This window comes from Pristiophorus japonicus, chromosome 4 (genome assembly GCF_044704955.1).
Source record: "Pristiophorus japonicus isolate sPriJap1 chromosome 4, sPriJap1.hap1, whole genome shotgun sequence".
NCBI lineage: Eukaryota > Metazoa > Chordata > Chondrichthyes > Pristiophoridae > Pristiophorus > Pristiophorus japonicus.
The window spans coordinates 316,021,544-316,048,925 of NC_091980.1; the positions used below are offsets into that span (position 1 = coordinate 316,021,544).

Here is a 27,382-nt window from a genome sequence, read left to right on the forward strand (position 1 = left end):
GTCAGATTTGAGACACTCAGTCCTGTTATACACACAGTGCTGGGACGCTCAGTCCTGTTATACACACAGTGCTGGGACACTTAGTCCTGTTATACACACAGTCAGTGTTGAGACACTCAGTCCTGTTATACACACAGTGCCGGGACACTCAGTCCTGTTATGCACACAGTGCTGGGACACTCAGTCCTGTTATACACACAGTGCCGGGACACTCAGTCCTGTTATACACACAGTGCCGGGACACTCAGTCCTGTTATACACACAGTGCCGGGACACTCAGTCCTGTTATACACACAGTGCCGGGACACTCAGTCCTGTTATGCACACAGTGCCGGGACACTCAGTCCTGTTATACACACAGTGCTGGGACACTCAGTCCTGTTATACGCACAGTCAGTGCTGGGACACTCAGTCCTGTTATACACAGTGCTGGGACACTCAGTCCTGTTATACACACAGTGCTGGGACACTCAGTCCTGTTATACACAGTGCTGGGACACTCAGTCCTGTTATACACACAGTGCTGGGACACTCAGTCCTGTTATACACACAGTCAGTGCTGGGACTGTCGGTCCTGTTATACGCACAGTCAGTGCTGGGATACTCAGTCCTGTTATACACACAGTCAGTGCTGGGACACTCAGTCCTGTTATACACACAGTGCTGGGACACTCAGTCCTGTTATACACACAGTCAGTGCCGGGACACTCAGTCCTGTTACACACAGTGCTGGGACACTCAGTCCTGTTATACACACAGTCAGTGCTGGGACACTCAGTCCTGTTATACACACCGTGTTGGGACACTCAGTCCTGTTATACACCCAGTTATTGTTGGGACACTCTGTCCTGTTATACACCCAGTTATTGTTGGGACACTCTGTCCTGTTATACACACAGTCAGTTTTGGGACACTCTGTCCTGTTATACACACAGTCAGTGCTGGGACATTCAGTCCTGTTATACACACAGTCAGCGCAGGGACACTCAGTCCTGTTAAACACACAGTGCAGGGACACTCAGTCCTGTTATACACACAGTGCTGGGACACTCAGTCCTGTTATACACACAGTCAGATTTGAGACACTCAGTCCTGTTATACACACAGTGCTGGGACGCTCAGTCCTGTTATACACACAGTGCTGGGACACTTAGTCCTGTTATACACACAGTCAGTGTTGAGACACTCAGTCCTGTTATGCACACAGTGCCGGGACACTCAGTCCTGTTTACACACAGTGCCGGGACACTCAGTCCTGTTATACACACAGTGCCGGGACACTCAGTCCTGTTATACACACAGTGCCGGGACACTCAGTCCTGTTATACACACAGTGCCGGGACACTCAGTCCTGTTATACACACAGTGCCGGGACACTCAGTCCTGTTATACACACAGTGCCGGGACACTCAGTCCTGTTATACACACAGTGCCGGGACACTCAGTCCTGTTATACACACAGTGCCGGGACACTCAGTCCTGTTATACACACAGTGCTGGGACACTCAGTCCTGTTATACACACAGTGCTGGGGCACTCAGTCCTGTTATACACACAGTCAGTGCTGGGACATTCAGTCCTGTTATACACACAGTCAGTGCTGGGACACTCAGTCCTGTTATACACACAGTGCTGTGACACCCAGTCCTGTTATACACACAGTCAGTGCTGGGACATTCAGTCCTGTTATACACACAGTCAGTGCTGGGACATTCAGTCCTGTTATACACACAGTCAGTGCTGGGACATTCAGTCCTGTTATACACACAGTGCTGTGACACCCAGTCCTGTTATACACACAGTCAGTGCTGGGACATTCAGTCCTGTTATACACACAGTGCTGGGACACTCAGTCCTGTTATACACACAGTGCTGGGACACTCAGTCCTGTTATACACACAGTGCTGGGACACTCAGTCCTGTTATACACACCGTGTTGGGACACTCAGTCCTGTTATACACCCAGTTATTGTTGGGACACTCTGTCCTGTTATACACACAGTCAGTGCTGGGACACTCAGTCCTGTTATACACACAGTCAGTGCTGGGACACTCAGTCCTGTTATACACACAGTGCTGGGACACTCAGTCCTGTTATACACACAGTGCTGGGACACTCAGTCCTGTTATACACACAGTGCTGGGACACTCAGTCCTGTTATACACACAGTCAGTGCTGGGACTGTCGGTCCTGTTATACGCACAGTCAGTGCTGGGACACTCAGTCCTGTTATACACACAGTCAGTGCTGGGACACTCAGTCCTGTTATACACACAGTGCTGGGACACTCAGTCCTGTTATACACACAGTCAGTGCCGGGTCACTCAGTCCTGTTACACACAGAGCTGGGACACTCAGTCCTGTTATACACACAGTCAGTGCTGGGACACTCAGTCCTGTTATACACACAGTGCTGGGACACTCAGTCCTGTTATACGCACAGTGCTGGGACACTCAGTCCTGTTATACAGACAGTGCTGGGACACTCAGTCCTGTTATACACACAGTCAGTGCTGGGACACTCAGTCCTGTTATACACACAGTCAGTGCTGCGACACTCAGTCCTGTTATACACACAGTGCTGGGACACCCAGTCCTGTTATACACACAGTCAGTGCTGGGACACTCAGTCCTGTTATACACACAGTGCTGGGACACTCAGTCCTGTTACACACACAGTGCTGGGACACTCAGTCCTCTTACACACACAGTGCTGGGACACTCAGTCCTGTTATACGCACAGTCAGTGCTGGGACACTCAGTCCTGTTATACACAGTGCTGGGACACTCAGTCCTGTTATACACACAGTGCTGGGACACTCAGTCCTGTTATACACAGTGCTGGGACACTCAGTCCTGTTATACACACAGTCAGTGCCGGGACACTCAGTCCTGTTATACACACAGTGCTGGGACACTCAGTCCTGTTATACACACAGTGCTGGGACACTCAGTCCTGTTATACACACAGTCAGTGCTGGGACTGTCGGTCCTGTTATACGCACAGTCAGTGCTGGGACACTCAGTCCTGTTATACACACAGTCAGTGCTGGGACACTCAGTCCTGTTATACACACAGTGCTGGGACACTCAGTCCTGTTATACACACAGTCAGTGCCGGGACACTCAGTCCTGTTACACACAGTGCTGGGACACTCAGTCCTGTTATACACACAGTCAGTGCTGGGACACTCAGTCCTGTTATACACACCGTGTTGGGACACTCAGTCCTGTTATACACCCAGTTATTGTTGGGACACTCTGTCCTGTTATACACCCAGTTATTTTTGGGACACTCTGTCCTGTTATACACACAGTCAGTTTTGGGACACTCAGTCCTGTTATACACACAGTGCTGGGACGCTCAGTCCTATTATACACACACAGTGCTGGGATGCTCAGTCCTGTTATACACACAGTCAGCGCAGGGACACTCAGTCCTGTTAAACACACAGTGCAGGGACACTCAGTCCTGTTATACACACAGTGCTGGGACACTCAGTCCTGTTATACACACAGTCAGATTTGAGACACTCAGTCCTGTTATACACACAGTGCTGGGACGCTCAGTCCTGTTATACACACAGTGCTGGGACACTTAGTCCTGTTATACACACAGTCAGTGTTGAGACACTCAGTCCTGTTATACACACAGTGCCGGGACACTCAGTCCTGTTATGCACACAGTGCTGGGACACTCAGTCCTGTTATACACACAGTGCCGGGACACTCAGTCCTGTTATACACACAGTGCCGGGACACTCAGTCCTGTTATACACACAGTGCCGGGACACTCAGTCCTGTTATACACACAGTGCCGGGACACTCAGTCCTGTTATACACACAGTGCCGGGACACTCAGTCCTGTTATACACACAGTGCCGGGACACTCAGTCCTGTTATACACACAGTGCCGGGACACTCAGTCCTGTTATACACACAGTGCCGGGACACTCAGTCCTGTTATACACACAGTGCCGGGACACTCAGTCCTGTTATACACACAGTGCCGGGACACTCAGTCCTGTTATACACACAGTGCTGGGACACTCAGTCCTGTTATACACACAGTGCTGGGACACTCAGTCCTGTTATACACACAGTGCTGGGACACTCAGTCCTGTTATACACACAGTCAGTGCTGGGACATTCAGTCCTGTTATACACACAGTCAGTGCTGGGGCACTCAGTCCTGTTATACACACAGTGCTGTGACACCCAGTCCTGTTATACACACAGTCAGTGCTGGGACATTCAGTCCTGTTATACACACAGTGCTGGGACACTCAGTCCTGTTATACACACAGTCAGTGCTGGGGCACTCAGTCCTGTTATACACACAGTCAGTGCTGCGACACTCAGTCCTGTTATACACACAGTGCTGGGACACTCAGTCCTGTTATACACACAGTCAGTGCTGGGACACTCAGTCCTGTTATACACACAGTCAGTGCTGGGACACTCAGTCCTGTTACACACACAGTGCTGGGACACTCAGTCCTCTTACACACACAGTGCTGGGACACTCAGTCCTGTTATACGCACAGTCAGTGCTGGGACACTCAGTCCTGTTATACACAGTGCTGGGACACTCAGTCCTGTTATACACACAGTGCTGGGACACTCAGTCCTGTTATACGCACAGTCAGTGCTGGGACACTCAGTCCTGTTATACACACAGTGCTGGGGCACTCAGTCCTGTTATACACACAGTCAGTGCTGGGACACTCAGTCCTGTTATACACACAGTGCTGGGACACTCAGTCCTGTTATACACACAGTGCTGGGACACTCAGTCCTGTTATACACACAGTGCTGGGACACTCAGTCCTGTTATACACACAGTCAGTGCTGGGACTGTCGGTCCTGTTATACGCACAGTCAGTGCTGGGACACTCAGTCCTGTTATACACACATTCAGTGCTGGGACACTCAGTCCTGTTATACACACAGTGCTGGGACACTCAGTCCTGTTACACACAGTGCTGGGACACTCAGTCCTGTTATACACACAGTCAGTGCTGGGACACTCAGTCCTGTTATACACACCGTGTTGGGACACTCAGTCCTGTTATACACCCAGTTATTGTTGGGACACTCTGTCCTGTTATACACCCAGTTATTGTTGGGACACTCTGTCCTGTTATACACACAGTGCTGGGACGCTCAGTCCTATTATACACACACAGTGCTGGGATGCTCAGTCCTGTTATACACACAGTCAGCGCTGGGACACTCAGTCCTGTTAAACACACAGTGCAGGGACACTCAGTCCTGTTATACACACAGTGCTGGGACACTCAGTCCTGTTATACACACAGTCAGATTTGAGACACTCAGTCCTGTTATACACACAGTGCTGGGACGCTCAGTCCTATTATACACACACAGTGCTGGGATGCTCAGTTCCGTTATACACACAGTCAGCGCTGGGACACTCAGTCCTGTTAAACACACAGTGCAGGGACACTCAGTCCTGTTATACACACAGTGCTGGGACACTCAGTCCTGTTATACACACAGTCAGATTTGAGACACTCAGTCCTGTTATACACTCAGTGCTGGGACACTTAGTCCTGTTATACACACAGTCAGTGTTGAGACACTCAGTCCTGTTATACACACAGTGCTGGGACACTCAGTCCTGTTATACACACAGGTCAGTGCTGGGACTTAATATCATAAGAAATAGGAGCAGGAGTAGGCCATACGGCCCTCGAGCCTGCTCCGCTATTTAATACGATCATGGCTGATCTGATCATGGAAACAGCTCCACTTCCCCGCCCCACTCCCCATAACAACTTTTACCCTTATGGTTTAAGAAACTGTCTATTTCTGTCTTAAATTTATTCAATGTCCCAGTTTCCACAGCTTTCTGAGGCAGTGAATTCCACAGATTTATAACCCTCAGAGAAGAAATTCCTCCTCATCTCAGTTTTAAATGGGCGGCCCCTTATTCTAAGATCATGCCCTCTAGTTCTAGTCTCCATCATCAGTGGAAACATCCTCTCTGCATCCACCTTGTCAAGCCCCCTCATAATCTTACACGGTTCGATAAGATTATCTCTCATTCTTCTGAATTCCAATGAGTAGAAGCCCAACCTACTCAACCCCCTCATCCCTGGAATCAACTAGTGAACCTTCTCTGAACTGCCTCCAAAGCAAGTATATCCTTTCGTAAATATGGAAACCAAAACTGCACGCAGTATTCCAGGTCTGGCCTTACCAATACCCTGTATAGCTGTAGCAAGACTTCCCTGCTTTTATACTCCATCCCCTTTGCAATAAAGGCCAAGATTCCATTTGCCTTCCTGCTGTACCTGCATACTATCCTTTTGTGTTTCATGCACCAGTACCCCCAGGTCCCACTGTACTGTAGCACTTTGTAATCTTTCCCCATTTAAATAATAACTTGCTCTTTGATTTTTTTCTGCCACAGTGCATGACCTCACACTTTCCAACATTATACTCCATCTGCCAAATGTTTGTCCACTCTCTTAGCCTGTCTATGTCCTTTTGCAGATTGTTTGTGTCCTCCTCACACATTGCTTTTCCTCCCATCAGCAAACTTGGCTACATTACACTCAGTCCCTTCTTCCAAGTCGTTAATATAGATTGTAAATAGTTGGGGTCCCAGCACTGATCCCTGCAGCACCCCGCTAGTTACCAGAGAATAACCATTTATCCTGTTATACACACAGTGCTGGGACTCTCAGTCCTGTTATACACACTTACTGTGCTAGGAATTAATAATGGGAAACAAGGAAATGCCAGAGACTTGAACAAATCTGTCTTCACGGTAGATGACACTAAAAATATCCCAATAATATAAAAAAAATCAGGGGGCAAAAGGGAGGGAGGAAATTAAAAATCACTATCACTAGAGAAAAAAATACGGCAAACTAATGGGACTAAAGGCGGACAAGTCCCCTGGACCTGATGGCCTGCATCCTCGGGTCTTAAAAGAAGTGGCTGCAGAGATCGTGGAATCAGTGGTTGTAATCTACCAAAATTCCCTAGATTCTGGAAAGGTCCCAGTGGACTGGAAAACCGCAAATGTAACATCCCCATTCAAGAAAGGAGGTAGACAGAAAGCAAGAAACTATAGACCAGTTAACCTCACATCTGTCATTGGTAAAATGCTGGAGTCCATTATTAAGGAAGTAGCAGCAGGACTTTTAGAAACGCATGACTCAATCAAGCAGAGTCAACACGGTTTTATGAAAGAGAAATCGTGTTTGACAAATTTATTGAGTTCTTTGAGGATGTAATGAGCAGGGTGGATAAAGGGGAACCAGTAGATGTAGTGTATTTGGATTTCCAAAAGGCATTTGATAAGATGCCACATGAAAAAGGTTACTACACAGGAAATGAGCTCATGATGTTGGGGGTGATATATTAGCATGGATAGAGGATTGGCTATCTAACAGAAAATAGAGAGTCGGGATAAATGGGTCATTTTCAGGTTGGCAAACTGTAACTAGTGGGGTGCCACAGGGATCAGTGTTTACAATCTATATTCATGACTTGGATGAAGGGATTGAGTGTACTGTAGCCAAGTTTGCTGATGATACAATAATGGGTGGGAAAGTAATGTGTGAGGAGGACACAAACAGTCTGCAAAGGGACATAGACAGACTAAGTGAGTGGGCAAACATTTGGCAGATGGTGTATAATGTGGGAAAATGTGAGGTTATCCACTTTGGTAGGAAGAATAGAATTATAATTTAAATGGAGAAAAATTGCAAAGTGCTGCAGTACAGAGGGACCTGGGGGTCCTTGTGCATGAAACACAAAAAGTTAGTATGCAGGTACAGCAAGTGATCAGGAAGGCCATTGGAATGTTGGCCTTTATTGCAAGGGGGATAGAGTATAAAAACAGAGTCCTGCTACAACTGGTGAGGCCACACCTGGAGTACTGCGTACAGTTTTGGTCTCCGTATTTAAGGAAGGATATACTTGCATTGGAGGCTGTTCAGAGAAGGTTCACTCGGTTGATTCCTGGGATGAACGGGGGCGTTGCACGCGTATAGACGTCATGATCTGGCTGTTGTTAGACTGTGAGGCGATAAGTATTAGCGCCGTCGGTAAAAGTCAACCAAAGTTTCCGGGCTGGTGAACAGGTTGGGCCTTTACTCGTTGGAGTTTAGAAGGAGGAGAGGTGATCTTATTGAAACATATAAGATTCTGAGGGAGCTTGACGGGGTAGATGCTGAGAGGATGTTTTTCCTCGTGATGGGCAAAGTCATTGTTGTGACTCACTCACATATTTCCCATCCCTTCCCTTTTCCTACCTCCCATGCCCCGTGCTCCTCCTTAATGTGTCCGCACTGCCTGCAGCAAGGCTGCTTGAAGGCTGCTGGGTGCGTGAGGCAGAGACTGCAGATGGACTCGCAGGATGGCCTGGACCAGCTCTGGGCCTGGACGGCCCGGCTGCACCACCTCAGCATGGGCAGCAGCAGTCTGGGATGGGCAGGGTGCAAAGGCGGAGTGGCAGTGGTGGGAGCCGGAATGCTGGGATCGTGAGAGAGGACAGCACCTTCCATTTCCATCGCCACACTGCCACTCCGCCGGGGCAGCCTCTGGAGCAACCGGCTGGAACACAGGTTGCTGGCCTGCTTCGGCACCATGAGTTCCCCATTGGACTGCCGCCATCCAGAGAGGGCCAGACTGTGCCTGCGTGGGGGGGGGGGGGGGGGCCCAGACTGTGCCTGCGTGGGGGGGGGGGGCCCAGACTGTGCCTGCGTGGGGGGGGGGGGGCCCAGACTGTGCCTGCGTGGGGGGGCCCAGACTGTGCCGGCGTGGGGGGGGGGGCCAGACTGTGCCTGCGTGGGGGGGGGCCAGACTGTGCCGGCGTGGGGGGGGGGGCCAGACTGTGCCTGCGTGGGGGGGGGCCAGACTGTGCCTGCGTGGGGGGGGGGGGCATACTGTGCCTGCGTGGGGGGGGGGGGCATACTGTGCCTGCGTGGGGGGGGGGCATACTGTGCCTGCGTGGGGGGGGGGGCCAGACTGTGCCTGCGTGGGGGGGGGGGGGCCAGACTGTGCCTGCATGGGGGGGGGGGGGCCAGACTGTGCCTGCGTGGGGGGGGGGGGGCCAGACTGTGCCTGCGTGGGGGGGGGGGCCAGACTGTGCCTGCGTGGGGGGGGGGGGGCCAGACTGTGCCTGCGTGGGGGGGGGGCATACTGTGCCTGCTTGGGGGGGGGGGGCCCAGACTGTGCCTGCGTGGGGGGGTGGCCAGACTGTGCCTGCGTGGTGGGGGGGCCCAGACTGTGCCTGCATGGGGGGGGGGGGCCCAGACTGTGCCTGCGTGGGGGGGGGGGGCATACTGTGCCTGCGTGGGGGGGGGGTCCCAGACTGTGCCTGCGTGGGGGGGGGGGGGGCCCAGACTGTGCCTGCGTGGGGGGGTGGCCAGACTGTGCCTGCGTGGGGGGGGGGCCAGACTGTGCCTGCGTGGGGGGGGGGGGCCCAGACTGTGCCTGCGTGGGGGGGTGGCCAGACTGTGCCTGCGTGGTGGGGGGGCCAGACTGTGCCTGCGTGGGGGGGGGGGGCCCAGACTGTGCCTGCGTGGGGGGGGGGGGGCCCAGACTGTGCCTGCGTGGGGAGGGGCCAGACTGTGCCTGCGTGGGGGGGGGGCCAGACTGTGCCTGCGTGGGGGGGGGGGGCCCAGACTGTGCCTGCGTGGGGAGGGGGGCCAGACTGTGCCTGCGTGGGGGGGGGGGGCCCAGACTGTGCCTGCGTGGGGAGGGGGGCCAGACTGTGCCTGCGTGGGGGGGGCCAGACTGTGCCTGCGTAGGGGGGGGGGGGCCAGACTGTGCCTGCGTGGGGAGGGGCCAGATTGTGAGTTGATGCCACCAACTAGTGACTGCGTCACATCACGAAGAACTTGTGTTGCTTCGGCCTATGCTGTGATAGCTGCTGCCATGTCAGCCATGGCCGGCACCCTCACCTCAGGGCCACCAGCGTCGCTCGGCGACTCCCAACACCCTTCGGTAGTTGCCAAGGCTGGGCTTGATGGGATGCCCAGAGGCACGGGCAATGTTTGAGGCGGCCTCCCCCAACCTCACAGCAAGTGCATCCATGCTCTGCGGGACCCTTGCCAATGCACCCACAAGCTCGCGGTGCGTCGCCTGAGACACTCTCCCTGCCATCGCCTCCGAATCCAGGTCCTCGTCGGAGTCCGGCTCAGCAGGACCCGGGCGCCGACTCTCCCTCCGGGGAGCTGACCCTCGAGTGTTGCTTCGCGCTGGCCGTTGCCTGCAGGCCTCCGGGTCCAGGAGCCTCGGGCTCGGGGAAACGCTGGGAAGATCGGCTCGTCCCCCGACGTGGTGTCCCTACTGCCCGCAGCAGATGGATCCTGCCGGACTGGCGCAGAACCGTCGCCCACTTCCTCCTCCTCGTGTGCCCCCGCCGTCGGAGCTGGACGGCTCACGGACAGGCTGCGGCGCTTCTGGCTCGTGACCTGCAAGCACAAAGCGGCAGGGGTGTGGGTAGCATCAGGGGAGGGGGCAGGAAGGGGAGGAGGAGGAGGTGACATGGGGCGCTTTATATGTAAAAATGGCCGAGGCATGCGGTTTCAGGGGGAAATGGGAGAGAAAGGGGGTGCACATATACCGTCACTGACCCCAGGGGGGCCCGGCTTCCCCGACCACTAGCCTACCCACTTGTGTGGTGGCCATGAGGGCCGCGACTCGCTCTCCCACCTCCGTGAGGGTGTGGAGCTAGACTCCCCTCCTCCGGTCCCCGCAGCTGTGGGCGCCGTTTGCGAGCGAGTTTCGCCTGCAATAACAAACAGGCGAAGGTGTGTGCCGCCCATCGCCTGGGCCTCGCGGAGTTGAATAGCTGCGAATGCAAGTGTGCGGACGTCCATTTGACTCTCGGTAGCTGCGCAGAGTGGGTGGGATTCGGGGGGCTACCAGGCTAAGATTTAAGGGTCAGGCTAATGTTTTTACAAGGGTATGGCTGCTGAACAGAGGCGGAACTTCAGCAACAGAGCCCGTGAACTGGTACACACAGTGAAGGAGCAGGCACATAGTGTGTGAGACAGTGAGCTTTACATTATGGAGAGAAAGCAGGAATGGAGTACTGAAGTTGCATAATCAGCCATGATCATATTGAATGGTGGTGCAGGCTCGAAGGGCCGAATGGCCTGCTCCTGCACCTATTTTCTATGTTTCTATGGCACTGTTAGGTTAATAGACAGGGTACTCGCCCTAACCACCTGAGCGATAGTGTCACGGTTCTGGGCACCGTGTATTGCGCAGACTCGCGCTGTGCCCCCTCCCTCCACAAACGCCTGAAGACACTGGGCGGTGGCCTCCTGACGTGCTCAGGCTGCAGGGACATCCGCCCCGCCATCGGAGCCTCCAGGGCCGCGCTGGGCCCGCTGGCGAGCTCCTCCCTCCGCCATGTTGCCGCTCTGAGCGGACCGCGATGGAGAAACTCCGCCCCCGCAGAGTCACGGTAACGTCCCCTTTAAGAGGAGGCTGGCGCCGGAATGTCTACCGAGCATCGCCTCATCCACGTTCGCTCTGGGAAGTTAGCGCTACGCTTCCCCTTCACCGTCCAGAGAATTGTGCAGAGGCTGGTTCACCGATCCATTTCCCTCCCGGGACACTGAAGCCTCATTTCGTGGGAGACAGTTAAATTTCACAAGGTGCCACAGTCACTGACCAACCGGGATTAACACCTCAAAATGGGCGATACCAAGGTTCGAGGCCCCAGGTATTTGTTTAATTTCTCCGCTATTTCCTTATTTCCCAATATAATTTCTCCTGTTTCAGCCAGGAAGGGACCCATATTTACTTTCGCTAATCTTTTCCTTCTTGCATACCTGTAGAAGCTTGTTTTTATGTCTCTCGCTACTTTACTCACGTATTCTAATTACCCTTTCTTCATCATTTGATTGGTTCCAGGGATGAGGGACTTCAGTGACGGGGACAGACTGGAGAGGCTGGGGTTGTTCTCCTTGGGGCAGAGATGGTTGAGAGGAGATTTGATCGAGGTGTTCAAAATGATGAAGTGTTTTGATGGTGTAATTAAGTAGAAACTGTTCCAGTGGCAGGAGGGTCGGTAAAGTGAGGACATAGATTTAAGGTGATTGGTAAAAGAACCAGAGGGGGAGATGAGGAGGATGTTTTTACGCAGCGAGTTGTTGTGATCAGGAACACGCTGCTGGAAAGGGCGATGGGAGCAGTTCAATAGAAACTTTCAAAAGTGAGATTTGGATAAATACTTGAAGGGAAATTTATTTACAGGGCTATGGGGAAAAGAGCAGGGGGAGTTGGACTACTTCGATAGAAAGAAAGACTTGGATTTATATAGCGCCTTTCATGACCACCGGACGTCTCAAAGCGCTTTACTGCCAATAAAGTACTTTTGAATTGTAGTCACTGTTGTAATGTAGGAAACGCGGCAGCCAATTTGTGCACAGCAAGCTCCCACAAACAGCAATGTGATAATGACCAGATCATCTGTTTTTAGTGATGTTGATTGAGGGATAAATATTGGGCAGGACACCGGGGATAACTCCCCTGCTCTTCTTCGAATTAGTGCCATGGGATCTTTACCGTCCATCTGAGAGAGCAGACGGGGCCTCGGTTTAACGTCTCACTCGACAGACAGCTCTTTCAAAGAGCAGGCACAGGCACGATGGGCCACATGGCCTCCGTCTGTGCTGTAGGACTCTCTGATTCTCTGTTCAGACGGAGACTGCGCGTGTGCAACTGTTCTCTGGGGATCTGTGTCGTTAATTGATGGAGCTGAATTGTGTTACATTGTGCGGGACCGTGTGACTGACAGTCACTGGCATCAGCTGTTTGCTGTGGAGCTGTGTTTAAGCCGGGACATTCATTGTCCCAGTCATCTCTGACGGCCCTCTCGTCAGACTATTGTAGGTGACTCCCAGACTCCCCTCGCAGTTACCGTGACCGTCGAGATCTGGTACCCTTTGAAATTGGTCTGAGCTGCTCCATTCCAGTGAAACCTGAGTGGGGAGGGGGTGTGGTGCAGTCTGGACTGGGAGGAGGAGAGGGTGGGGGTTGGGGGAGAATCATTTGCCTTGTGCAGTGTTACATGTGTGTGCATAGATTATAGGGTAGAGCCTGCTTTGCTGGGGAGGCCTGTCTCTCTCTCTCTCTCTCTCTCTCTTTCTCTCACACACCTTGGGTAATGCAGCACAGTGCTCATTCATCAGCCAGGTATTGCCTGGATGCTAGTTCTGTTTGAATCCAGCGCCTGGAGTGATCCCGTGAAGCTGGATCCCATGTTTGACGGTAAGCTGTGTGTTTTTATACCAACATCGCTTCACCTTCGCAGTGCTCGATCAGTTCATTTGACAGAGATTTCATCGCACTTCAGATGTAGTGTGTCCATGTCTGCGTGTGTGTGTGTGCGTATATATATCTACATATACGTGTGCATGTTTACATACACACAGACATCGGGACACCCTCTGCCTCAGTAAAGGATGCGGTCAAACGGGTCTTGATTTGATTGGCAATTGTCCCTGCTCCTCCCAGGCACAGTCTCCCTGAGCGCTGATGAAAGCATCGATTGGAAAGGGCATTGCTTGAAGGGAGATACCAGTCGAAACAATCCTGAATGCAGGGGTCGTGTGGATGGGGGAGGGGCCTTGGAGTGTCTCTGCGAGCACTGGGCTGAGCTACGGTCTGTGCTGTATTATTATCTTGGTTAATGCTAGTCAGACTGGTTCATGGTCCAAACAGGAAGTGGATTTGCGGATGGACCTGGGTTTTCCGCTAGGCTTGGTATTGCTGAAAGGAATGATTCGCTGACACTGATTGTTTGTGTCTGTGTGTTCACAGGGCTGTGGGGGGAGGGGGTTGATAGATTGCAGGCTTTAGATAAGTGGATGTGGGAGAATAGGTTCGACACTGTGCATGGGGGAGACCAGTGATGCACTGGGAGGGAAAAATATTGGCCAGGAAACCAGAGATCGCCCCTGCGCTTCTTCGAATAGTGGCAGTGGGATCTTTTAAATCCACCTGAGGCCAGACGGGGCCTCGGTTTAACATCTCACCAAAAGACAGCGCCCTCGACACTGCGGCACTCCCCTCCGACAGTGCTGCACTCCCTCAGTACTGCCCCTCCGACAGTGCGGCGCTCCCTCAGTACTGCCCCTCCGACAGTGCTGCACTCCCTCAGTACCGCCCCTCCGACAGTGTGGTGTTCCCTCAGTACTGCCCCTCCGACAGTGCAGCGCTCCCTCAGTACTGCCCCTCCGACAGTGCTGCACTCCCTCAGTACCGCCCCTCCGACAGTGTGGTGTTCCCTCAGTACTGCCCCTCCGACACTGCAGCGCTCCCTCAATACTGCCCCTCCGACACTGCAGCGCTCCCTCAGTACTGCCCCTCCGACAGTGCAGCACTCCCTCAGTACTGCCCCTCCGACAGTGCTGCACTCCCTCAGTACCGCCCCTCCGACAGTGTGGTGTTCCCTCAGTACTGCCCCTCCGACACTGCAGCGCTCCCTCAATACTGCCCCTCCGACACTGCAGCGCTCCCTCAGTACTGCCCCTCCGACAGTGCAGCGCTCCCTCAGTACTGCCCCTCCGACACTGCAGCGCTCCCTCAGTACTGCCCCTCCGACAGTGCAGCGCTCCCACAGTACTGCCCCTCCGACACTGCAGCGCTCCCTCAGTACTGCCCCTCCGACAGTGCTGCACTCCCTCAGTACTGCCCCTCCGACAGTGCAGCGCTCCCTCAGTACTGCCCCTCCGACAGTGCTGCACTCCCTCAGTACTGCCCCTCCGACAGTGCGGCGCTCCCTCAGTACTGCCCCTCCGACAGTGCAGCGCTCCCACAGTACTGCCCCTCCGACACTGCAGCGCTCCCTCAGTACCGCCCCTCCGACAGTGCTGCACTCCCTCAGTACTGCCCCTCCGACAGTGCAGCGCTCCCTCAGTACTGCCCCTCCGACAGTGCTGCACTCCCTCAGTACTGCCCCTCCGACAGTGCAGCGCTCCCTCAGTACCGCCCCTCCGACAGTGCAGCGCTCCCTCAGTACCGCCCCTCCGACAGTGCAGCACTCCCACAGTACTGCCCCTCCGACAGTGCAGCTCCCAGAGAGCTGTGGAGGCTGGGTCATTGAATATATTTAAAGTGGAGATAGACAGATTTTTGAGCGATAAGGGAGTAAAGGGTTATGGGGAGCGGGCGGGGAAGTGGAGCTGAGTCCATGATCAGATCAGCCATGATCTTATTAAATGGTGGAGCAGGCTCAAGGGGCCAAATAGCCTACTCCTGCTCCTATTTCTTGTGTTCTTATGTTCTTATTAGTGTGGCGCTCCCTCAGTACTGCCCCTCCGACACAATTGAAGACCTTGAACGATTAACCCTTTCTCACTGAGCGGCTTTAACTGGGCTGTGGGTGACTGTGATGACACAGTAGTCACAGCCATGATGTTTTGAGGTGGTCTCGGGTTACTGCGGTTAAACGTGCCTCCGCCCCAGGCATGGTACCGAGCCCAACTGATCAGATAGTCCCAGGCTCAAGCCTGCGCACAGTTAGTTAGCTGCTGTCAGCAATAAGACTGCGGCAATCGGCCTCAGCATCGCTGGCATAGGGAGGGGGGTCAGCGGGGAATGTAAACTCACCCAGGGTTCGCTATCCATTCACTATCCATTCACCCCTGGAAGGAAATGTTGGCATAGAGTGAGGAGAGGTTCGGGGCCTGGCTTGGGGTATTGTGTCCCAATTCTGGCCTCCACACTTATTCATAGGCGGTCCCTCGAAGCGAGGGTGACTTGCTTCCACGCCAAAAAAAAGGATGGGTTCACAGGTGTTTCAATGAAGGACCCGAACTCCATCCTGAAGGGTGGAAGATGGCGGTGGGTGGATTGTTTTAACGTGGGGTGACCGTTGCACACCAGCCACCACACGGGGCTTGACAGAGCGAGGTCTTGGTCCAGTGGCAAGGGTTAACCAGGACAACTGGAGAGCTGCTCTGCTGCACGGGCCCAGTGCGCTACACATATTGCACAGTGTGGGCTGGGCCCCGTGCTGCCCCCTGGGCCCTCGCCCTCTCCTGGGCCCTGAACCCGCGCCTCTCCCGGGCCCCGATCACGTCCCTCTACAATCTCTCGCCGCTCCTTCGCCCCGATCCTCGCCGCTCCTGCTGTACCTGCCCCACGCTCCAATCACCGACCTGGACCTTGGTGACGTCACTCTTCGCTGCTGTCGCCCTCCTGCACCAGCTCGCGCTGTACCGTGTAGTGGCACGCCCCCACGCTGCTCCCTGGGACGCTCGGCGCTCCTTTTATGGCCCCGAACTGCCGTCGGTGTTCTCTCCACACCTAAGGAAGGATGTGAAGGCCTTGGAGAGGTGGCTGAGGAGATTTCTCAGAATGGTACCAGAGATGTGAGAGACTGGAGAAGTTGGGATTGTTCTCCCTGGAGCAGAGAAGGTTAAGAGGATAGTCGAGGTGTTCAAAATAATGAGTGGTTTTGGTGGAGTAAGTAATGAGGAACTGCTCCCAGTGGCGGATGGGTTGGTAGGACACAGATTTAAGGTGATCGGCAAAAGAACCAGATGGGGAGAATGTTTTTACGCAGCAAGTTGTGGCGATCGGGAACGCGCTGCCTGACAGGGCGGTGGGAGCAGATTCAATCGTGACTTTCAGAAGGAAATTGGATAAATACTTGAGGGAAAGATTTACTGGGCTGTGGGAAAAGAGCAGTGGGGAGTGGGACTAATCGGATCGCTCCTTCCGAGAGCCGGCACAGGCACGATGGGCCGAATGGTCTCCTCCTGTGTTGTAAGATTCTACGTGATCCATTGATTGGTTGCTGGGAGGCCCATGCCCCCGCCCCATCATCATCATGGGCAATCGAGGGAGACTTGCTTCCACTCTTTACAATGAGTTCTCAGGTGGCTGAACAGTCCAGTACGGGAGCCACAGTCCCTGTCACAGGTGGGACAGACAGTGGTTGAGGGAAGGGGAGGGTGGGACTGGTTTGCCGCACGCTCCTTCCGCTGCCTGCGCTTGGTTTCTGCATGCTCTCGGCGATGAGACTCGAGGTGCTCAGCGCCCTCCCGGATGCACTTCCTCCACTTAGGGTGGTCTTTGGCCAGGGACTCCCAGGTGTCAGTGGGGATGCTGCACTTTATCAGGGAGGCCCCAGCCTCTGCGACAGACCCGCGGTGTGTCAGGAGTTCCCTTCCCCCGATTCTCTCTCTCTCTCTCTCTCGCGCGATGTTCTCTCCTCGATCCCTGACTGGTTTCTCCTTCCCCCTCAGGGTGAAGAAGTTGAAGGACACACTGAGCTCGGTGCAGCACCTGGACTGGGAGATGAGCACCCTGCGCACCTGGCTCTCTCACATCGAGTCCGAGCTCTCCAAGCCCGTGGTTTATAGCATCTGCGACGATCAGGAAATTGAGAAGAAACTTGCGGAGCAGCAGGTGAGTGGGGCGGGAACATGAGGAGGAGGCTGCCATTCAGCCCCTCCATCCGGTTCCCTCTTTCAGTTAAACCACGGCTGATCTGTACCTCAACCAAATCTGCATATCCCCCGATACCCTTAGCCAACAAAAACCTTTCGGTCTCAGTATCAAAAGCTCCAAATGACCCCCAGTATCCACAGCTTTTGAGGGGCTAGGGAGAGAGTTCCACTACCCTTTGTGTGAAGAAGTGAAAGAAAGAAAGAAAGACTTGCATTTATATAGCACCCTTCACAACCACCGGACGTCTCAAAGCGCTTTACAGCCAATGCAGTACTTTTGGAGTGTGATCACTGTTGTAATGTGGGAAATGCAGCAGCCAATTTTTGCGCACAGCAAGCTCCCACAAACAGCAATGTGATAATGACCAGATAATCCGTTTTAGTGATGTTGGTTGAGGGGTAAATATTGGCCCCAGGACACCGGGGATAACTCCCCTGCTCTTCTTCGAAATAGTGCCCTGTGATCTTTTACTTCTACCTGAGAGAGCAGAAGGGGCCTCGGTTTAATGTCTCATCTGAAAGACCACACCTCCGACAGTGCAGCGCTCCCTCAGTACTGTCCCTCTGACAGTGCAGCACTCCCTCAGTACTGCCCCTCCGACAGTGCAGCGTCCCTCAGTACTGCCCCTCCGACAGTGCAGCACTCCCTCAGTACTGCCCCTCTGACAGTGCAGCACTCCCTCAGTACTGCCCCTCCGACAGTGCAGCGCTCCCTCAGTACTGACCCTCCGACAGTGCAGCGCTCCCTCAGTACTGCCCCTCCGACAGTGCAGTGCTCCCTCAGTACTGCCCCTCCGACAGTGCGGCACTCCCTCAGTACTGCCCCTCCGACAGTGCAGCACTCCCTCAGTACTGCCCCTCCGACAGTGCCGCACTCCCTCAGTACTGCCCCTCCGACAGTGCCGCACTCCCTCAGTACTGCCCCTCCGACAGTGCAGCACTCCCTCAGTACTGCACTGGAGTGTCAGCCTGGATTTCTGTGCTCCAGTCCCTGGAGTGAGTCTTGAACCCACAACCATCTGACTCAGAGGCGAGTGTGCTACTCACTGAGCACTGACACGTGCTTCCTGACATCACCCCTGAATGGCCTGGCTCTAATTTTAAAGTTATGCCCCCTTGTCTGGAATCCCCACCGGAGGAAATCGCTTCTTTCTATGCACCCTATCAAATCCTTTAAGCATCTTAAAACGACATTAATGCAAGGGGAGCAGGTAAGTTATTGAGGAACAGTGCATACCGAGTCGTTCCACTCGGGGCGGCCCCAGCTTCCCCTCCTGGTCTGCGCTGATCGGCTCCGAGGCAGCCATGGGGGCCCCCCCATACATGGGGAGACGGTGAGCCGGGACCCCCAGCTCATGCACTACCCACGGGTGATCCGGCTGGAGATTAGCCCGGAGAGAGGGAAGGTCAGGACCGGATCGGGCGTGCTTGTGATGCCCCCGCAGCTGAATAGCTCGCCTGGCCTCACTTGCTCGGAATGTCCCTTGGGCCAGGGGGTACCCCAGGGTCCGTGGGGGCGGGCGGGGACACACATGCAGAAACCACGTGTGCAAAACGGCAGGAGTGAGCGCATCTGATCTCTTTATCTTCAGTTTGTGTCCCTGGTCTAAAAATAAAACAAGTCATCAATAATTAATGTCACTCTAACCTTCTCCTGCTTGGTGCCAGAAACTAAAGCAGCCGCCTGTGGAGGGAGGGAGACTAGTTCCTGTTTAATATGTATTAGATCGGGTTACCCAGAGGTGCTCACCTTATCTTCTCTCCCTTTTCAGTCTGAATTTATTTTAACCAGTTACAGAGTGAACTGCAGTGAACGTTCTCTCTCTCTCTCTCTCTCTCTCTCTCTCTCTCTCTCTCTCTCTCTCTCTCTCTCTCTCTCTCTCTCTCTCTCTCTCTCTCTTTTCCCCCCTCCCCTTCCCCGATCTCCCACATTCTCTCTCCCTCCACTGACGAGATTCGGACTCTGGCTGGAGCGTAAGTTCTGCAGGATCTGGCCACTCTCCGACCCCTCGCCCTAGTGACCATTATTCAGCTGTGTGAGACGTTGAGTGTCTGGAGGATACTGAGCCACCTTGGGAGCATCTTAATGGGGTCTGTGTGTACACAGACTGGTCACTGGGCCATGTACCCAAAGGGCTCTGTGTGTACACAGACTGGTCACTGGGTCGTGTACACAGACTGGTCACTGGGTCGTGTACCCAAAGGGCTCTGTGTGTACACAGACTGGTCACTGGGTCGTGTACACAGACTGGTCACTGGGTCGTGTACCCAAAGGGCTCTGTGTGTACACAGACTGGTCACTGAGCTGTGTACCCAATGGGGTCTGTGTCTCCTAGTAAAAGATCCTCTCGGAATGAGTGATCACAGTATGGTTGAATTTGTAATACAGATTGAGGGTGAGGAAGTAGTGTCTCAAACGAGCGTACTATGCTTAAACAAAGGGGACTACAGTGGGATGAGGGCAGAGTTGGCTAAAGTAGACTGGAAACACAGACTAAACGGTGGCACAATTGAGGAACAGTGGAGGACTTTTAAGGAGCTCTTTCATAGTGCTCAACAAAAATATATTCCAGTGAAAAAGAAGGGCGGTAAGAGAAGGGATAACCAGCCGTGGATAACCAAGGAAATAAAGGAGAGTATCAAATTAAAAACCAATGTGTATAAGGTGCCCAAGGTTAGTGGGAAAATAGAAGATTGGGAGAATTTTAAACGACAGCAAAGAATGATTAAGAAAGCAATAAAGAAAGGAAAGATAGATTACCAAGGTAAACTTGCGCAAAACATAAAAACGCATAGTAAAAGCTTTTACAGATATATAAAACGGGAAAGAGTGACTAAAGTAAATGTTGGTCCCTTAGAAGATGAGAAGGGGGATTTAATAATGGGAAATGTGGAAATGGCTGAGACCTTAAACAATTATTTTGCTTCGGTCTTCACAGTGGAAGACACAGAAACCATGCCAGAAATTGCAGGCCACAGGAATGTGGGAAGGGAGGACCTTGAGACAATCACTATCACTAGGGGGGGTAGTGCTGGACAGGCTAATGGGACTGAAGGTAGACAAGTCCCCTGGTCCTGATGAAATGCATCCCAGGGTATTAAAAGAGATGGCGGAAGTTATAGCAGATGCATTCATTATAATCTACCAAAATTCTCTGGACTCTGGGGAGGTACCAGCGGATTGGAAAGCAGCTAATGTAATGCCTCTGTTTAAAAAAGGCGGCAGACAAAAGGCAGGTAACTATAGGCCGGTTAGTTTAACATATGTAGTGGGGAAAATGCTTGAAACTATCATAAAGGAAGAAATAGCGGGACATCGAGATAGGAATAGTGCAATCAAGCAGACGCAGCATGGATTCATGAAGGGGAAATCATGTTTAACTAATTTACTGGAATTCTTTGAGGATATAACGAGCATGGTGGATAGAGGTGTACCGATGGATGTGGTGTATTTAGATTTTCAAAAGGCATTCGATAAGGTGCCACACAAAAGATTACTGCAGAAGATAAAGGTATGTGGAGTCAGAGGAAATGTATTAGCATGGATAGAGAATTGTCTGGCTAACAGAAAGCAGAGAGTCGGGATAAATGGGTCCTTTTCGGGTTGGAAATCGGTGGTTAGTGGTGTGCCACAGGGATCGGTGCTGGGACCACAACTGTTTACAATATACACAGATGACCTGGAAGAGGGGAGAGAGTGTAGTGTAACAAAATTTACAGATGGCACAAAGATTAGTGGGAAAGCGGGTTGTGTAGAGGACACAGAGAGGCTGCAAAGAGATTTAGATAGGTTAAGCGAATGGGCTAAGGTTTGGCAGATGGAATACAATGTCGGAAAGTGTGAGGTCATCCACCTTGGGGAAAAAAACAGTAAAAGGGAATATTATTTGAATGGGGAGAAATTACAACATGCTGAGGTGCAGAGGGACCTGGGGGTCCTTGTGCATGAATCCCAAAAAGTTAGTTTGCAGGTGCAGCAGGTAATCAGGAAGGCGAATGGAATGTTAGCCTTCATTGCGAGAGGGATGGAGTACAAAAGCAGGGAGGTCCTGCTGCAACTGTACAGGGTATTGGTGAGGCCGCACCTGGAGTTTTGGTCACCTTACTTAAGGAAGGATATACTAGCTTTGGAGGGGGTACAGAGACGATTCACTCGGCTGATTCCGGAGATGAGGGGGTTACCTTATGATGATAGATTGAGTAGACTGGGTCTTTACTCGTTGGAGTTCAGAAGGATGAGGGGTGATCGTATAGAAACATTTAAAATAATGAAAGGGATAGACAAGATAGAGGCAGAGAGGTTGTTTCCACTGGTCGGGGAGACTAGAACTAGGGGGCACAGCCTCAAAATACGGGGGAGCCAATTTAAAACCGAGTTGAGAAGGAATTTCTTCTCCCAGAGGGTTGTGAATCTGTGGAATTCTCTGCCCAAGGAAGCAGTTGAGGCTAGCTCATTGAATGTATTCAAGTCACAGATAGATAGATTTTTAACCAATAAGGGAATTAAGGGTTATGGGGAGCGGGCGGGTAAGTGGAGGATACGTCCATATCAGCCATGATCTTGTTGAATGGCGGAGCAGGCTCGAGGGGCTAGATGGCCTACTCCTGTTCCTAATTCTTATGTTCTTCTGTTCTTATGTTATATATGTGGACTTGTATTTACTCTGAACTGCCACCAGAGGGCTCATCCCGTGGAATCCCAAGGGATCCCATAATCCCTTGGGAGCACTGGTATTTAAGGAGGCCTCACAGGTTGGAGAGGCACTCTGGAGAACTGCAATAAAAGACTAAGGTCACACTTTACTTTGAGCTCACAGTGTTCAGTCTGACTCTTTCTCCATACACAACAACTGGCGACGAGATACAGATAGCGAACCCAAAGATGCAGAGAACAGTGGGCATCCTGGAGAAATTCTCGGAGGGAGATGATTGGGAAACTTTTGTGGAGCGACTCGACCAATACTTCGTGGACAACGAGCTGGATGGGGAAGAGAGCGCTGCCAAACGAAGGGCGATCTTCCTCACCGTCTGTGGGGCACCAACGTATGGCCTCATGAAGAATCTGCTCACTCCAGCGAAACCCACGGAGAAATCGTACGACGATTTGTGCACACTGGTCCGAGAGCATTTGAACCCGAAGGAAAGCGTTCTGATGGTGAGGTATCGGTTCTACACCTACAAAAGGTCTGAAGGCCAGGAAGTGGCGAGTTATGTCACCGAGCTAAGACTCCTTGCAGGACATTGCGAATTTGAAGGATATTTGGAGCACATGCTCAGAGACTTTTTCATACTTGGCATTTGCCACGAAACCATACTTCGCAAACTTTTGACTGTCGAGACCCCAACCTTGAGTAAGGCCATAGCGATAGCCCAGGCGTTCATAGCCACCAGTGACAATACGAAGCAAATCTCTCAGCACACAAGTGCTGCTACAAGTACTGTGAACAAAGTGATGTTGTTTTCGAATCGTAACGTACAGGGCAGGTCACATACCTGCAGCTACACGTCCACAGATGTCTCAGAGTCCACCATCAAGGGTGATGAATGCAAGGCCATTAACATCTTGTTGGTGCTGCGGGGGTGATCATCGTTTCCATTCATGCCGATTCAAAGGATACGTTTGCAAGGGCTGTGGAACAATGGGATACCTCCAACGAGTGTACAGGCGAGCTGCTAAGCCTGTTAAACCTGCAAACCGCCATGTTGCAGAGGAGAACAGATCCACGCAAGATCAGGACGAACCAGAGCCTCAGATAGAGGAGGCAGAGGTACATGGGGTGCACACATTCACCACGAATTGTCCCCCGATAATGGTGAGTGTTGATCTAAATTGACTCCCAGTGTCAATGGAGCTGGACACGAGCGCGAGCCAGTCCATCATGGGTAAAAAGACTTTCGAAAGGTTGTGGTGCAACAAGGCCTCAAGGCCAGTCTTAACTCCAGCTTGCACGAAACTAAGAACTTACACGAAAGAACTGATTCCCGTCATTGGCAGTGCTACCGTAAAGGTCTCCTACGATGGAGCGGTGCACAAGCTACCACTTTGAGTGGTAATGGGCGATGGTCCCACGCTGCTCGGCAGGAGCTGGGTTGGGAAAGATACGCTGGAACTGGGACGATGTCCGAGCGCTATCGCCCGCTGACGACACTTCGTATGCCCAGATCTTAAACAAATTTCCTTCGCTGTTCGAACCAGGCATCGGGAAATTCCAAGGAGCAAAAGTGCAGATCCACTTAATTCCGGGGACACGACCCATCCATCACAAGGCAAGAGCAGTACCATACATGATGAGAGAAAGGGTAGAGATCGAGCTAGACTGGCTGCAAAGAGAGGGCATCATTTCACCGATCGAGTTCAGCGAGTGGGCCAGTCCTATTGTCCCTGTCCTCAAGGGAGACGGCACCGTCAGAATCTGTGTTGATTACAAAGTAACTATCAATTGTTTCTCCCTGCAGGACCAATATCCACTACCAAAGACCGATGACCTCTTTGCAACGCTGGCTGGAGGAAAGACGTTCACGAAGCTGGATCTGACTTCAGCCTACATGACGCAGGAACTGGAGGAATCATCGAAGGGCCTCACCTGCATCAACACGCACAAAGGTCCTTTTGTTTAGAACAGATGCCCGTTTGGAATCCGATCAGCGGCAGCGATATTCCAGAAAAACATAGAAAGTTTACTGAAGTCGGTCCCGCACACCGTGGTCTTCCAGGACGACAACTTGGTCACAGGTCGAAAAACATAGTTGAGCATCTGCAGAACCTGGAGGGAGGTTCTTAGTCGACTCAACCACATGGGGCTCAGGTTAAAACGCTCGAAGTGCGTTTTCCTGGTGCCTGAAGTGGAGTTCCTGGGAAGGAGGATTGCGGTGGACAGCATCAGGCCCACCAATGCGAAGACGGAGGCAATCGAGAACGCACCGAGGCCACAGAACGTGACGGAGCTGCGGTCGTTTCTGGGACTTTGAACTACTTTGGTAACTTCTTACCGGGTCTCAGCACACTGTTAGAACCACAACATGTCTTACTACGAAAAGGGGGCGAATGGGTTTGGGGCAAAAGCCAAGAAAATGCCTTTGTAAAAGCGAGAAAATTGTTATGTTCAAACAAATTGCTTGTGTGTTGTATGATCCATGTAAGCGTTTGGTACTAGCATGTGATGCGTTATCATATGGCGTCGGGTGTGTATTGCAACAAGCTAATGATTTTGGGAAACTGCAACCAGTTGCTTATGCATCTAGGAGTCTGTCTGAGGCTGAGAGAGCCTACAGCATGATTGAGAAAGAAGCGTTAGCGTGTGTCTATGGGGTAAAGAAAATGCATCAATACCTGTTTGGGCTAAAATTCAAATTGGAAACTGACCATAAGCCACTTATATCCCTGTTTTCCGAGAGTAAGGGGATGAATACCAACGCATCGGCCCGCATCCAGAGATGGGCGCTCACGTTGTCCGCATACAACTACGCCATTCGCCACAGGCCAGGCACAGAAAACTCCGCCGATGCTCTCAGTAGGCTGCCATTGCCCACCACGGGGGTGGAAATGGCGCAGCCCGCAGATCTAGCCATGGTTATGGAAGCATTTGAGAGTGAATCACCTGTCACTGCCCAGCAGATCAAAACCTGGACAAGCCAAGACACCTTATTATCTCTAGTCAAAAGCTGTGTGCTTCACGGGAGCTGGTCCAGTGTCCCAGTGGAAATGCAGGAAGAGATAAAGCCGTTCCTGCGTTGCAAAGATGAAATGTCTATACAGGCAGATTGCCTTCTGTGGGGCAATCGAGTAGTGGTCCCCAAGAAGGGCAGAGACACCTTCATCAATAACCTCCACAGTACCCACCCAAGCATCGTAATGATGAAAGCGATAGCCAGATCCCACGTGTGATGGCCCAGTATCGATGCGGACTTAGAGTCCTGCGTTCACAGATGCAATATATGCTCGCAGTTAAGCAATGTACCCAGGGAGGCGCCGCTAAGTTTATAGTCTTGGCCCTCCAAACTATGGTCTAGGGTACACGTCAACTATGCAGGCCCGTTCTTGGGTGAAATGTTCCTTGTGGTTGTAGACGCGTACTCCAAGTGGATTGAATGTGAGATAATGTCAGCTAGCACGTCCGCTGCCACTACTGAAAGCCTGCGGGCCATGTTTGCCACACACGGCTTACCTGATGTCCTGGTGAGCGACAATGGGCCATGTTTTACCAGTGCTGAGTTCAAAGAATTCATGACCCGTAACGGGATCAAACATGTCACATCTGCCCTATTTAAACCAGCGTCCAATGGTCAGGCAGAGAGAGCAGTGCAAACCATCAAGCAAGGCTTGAAGAGGGTAACTGAAGGCTCACTGCAGACTCGCCTATCCCGAGTCCTGCTTAGCTACCGCACGAGACCACACTCACTAACTGGGATCCCACCTGCTGAACTGCTCATGAAAAGAGCATTTAAGACAAGGCTCTCGTTAATTCACCCTGATCTACATGAACAGGTAGAGAGCAGGTGGCTTCAACAAAGTGCATACCATGATAGCGCAAATGTGTCACGTGAGATTGAAATCAATGATCCTGTATTTGTATTAAATTACAGACAAGGTCCCAAGTGGCTTCCCGGCACTGTTGTGGCCAAAGAGGGGAGCAGGGTGTTTCGGGTCAAACTTTCAAATGGACTCATTCACCGGAAACACTTGGAACAAATCAAACTCAGATTCACGGACTACCCTGAGCAACCCACCTTGGGCCCTACCTTTTTTGATCCCCCAACACACACACCAGTGGCAACCGACACCACGGTTGACCATGAAGCAGAACCCATCATCCACAGCAGCCCAGCAGGACCCAACACACCAGGCAGCCCAGCAAGGCCAGCTGCACAGCAGCCCAGCGAGGGCCCAGCAAATGATTCAACAACACCAGCCTTCACACCGAGACGATCAACCAGGGCAAGAAGGGCCCCAGATTGACTCACGTTGTAAATAGTTACACTGTTGGCTTTGGGCGGGGTGGGGGTGGGGGGGGGCGAGTGTTGTTATATAGGTGGACTTGTATTTACTCTGTACAGCCACCAGAGGACTCATCCCCTGGAGTCCCAAGGGATCCTATAATCCCTTGGGAGCACAGGTATTTAAGGAGGCGTCACAGGTTGGAGAGGCACTCTGGAGACCTGCAATAAAAAACTATGGTCACACTTTACTTTGAGCTCACAGTGTTCAGTCTGACTCTTTGTACACACAGACTGTTGTGTATGGACACAGACTGGTCTCTGAGCCCTGTACCCAAAGGGCTCTGTGTGTACACAGACTGGTCACTGGAACGACTGAGTAAATTGGAATGCTTTGGTCCTGGATGTACTGGATTGATTCCTGGGATGAGAGGGCTGTCCTATGAAGAGAGATTGAGTAAATTAGGCCGTTACTCTCTGGAGTTTAGAAGAATGAGAGGTGATCTCATTGAAATATATAGGAGTCTGAGGGGGATTGACAGGGTCAATGCAGAGAGGATGTTTCTCATCATGGGGGAATGTAGAACTAGGGGGTCACAGTCTCGGGATAAGGGGTCAGTAAGAGGATGGTGAATGTTTGGAACTCTTTGCCCCAGAGGGCTGTGGAGGCTCAGTGGTTGAGTATATGCAAGACTGAGATCGATAGATTTTTGGATATTAAGGGCCTGCTCCTGCTCCTGATGCTTATATTCTTATGTTATGATGCGCTCCGTGTGTGTGTGTGTGTGTGTCTCAGTGAATGAATCTGTGTGTGTCAGTGGCCCGAAGTGACCGGGGCCCAGGAGAGGAGTGAATCTGGGGCCCAGAAGAGACACGGGCCCAGCCCACACTGCGATGTGTGCGCACTAGGTCCGTGCAGCAGAGCAGGTCTCCAGTCGTCCTGGTTAATCCTTGCCACTGGACCAAGACCTAGCTCTCAAGCCCG

The 27,382-nt window shown here is 52.4% G+C and overlaps 1 protein-coding gene across 1 annotated transcript in view; it reads left to right on the forward strand.

Moving 5' to 3' along the window:
* The window catches only part of LOC139262805 (nesprin-2-like), a 121,016-nt gene that overhangs the window by 22,158 nt on the left and 71,476 nt on the right, over positions 1-27,382 (forward strand). Inside the window, exon 4 of the mRNA XM_070877958.1 lies at positions 17,260-17,422. Coding sequence (XP_070734059.1) covers positions 17,260-17,422 — 163 coding nt within the window. The remainder of the gene's footprint in view (positions 1-17,259; positions 17,423-27,382) is intronic.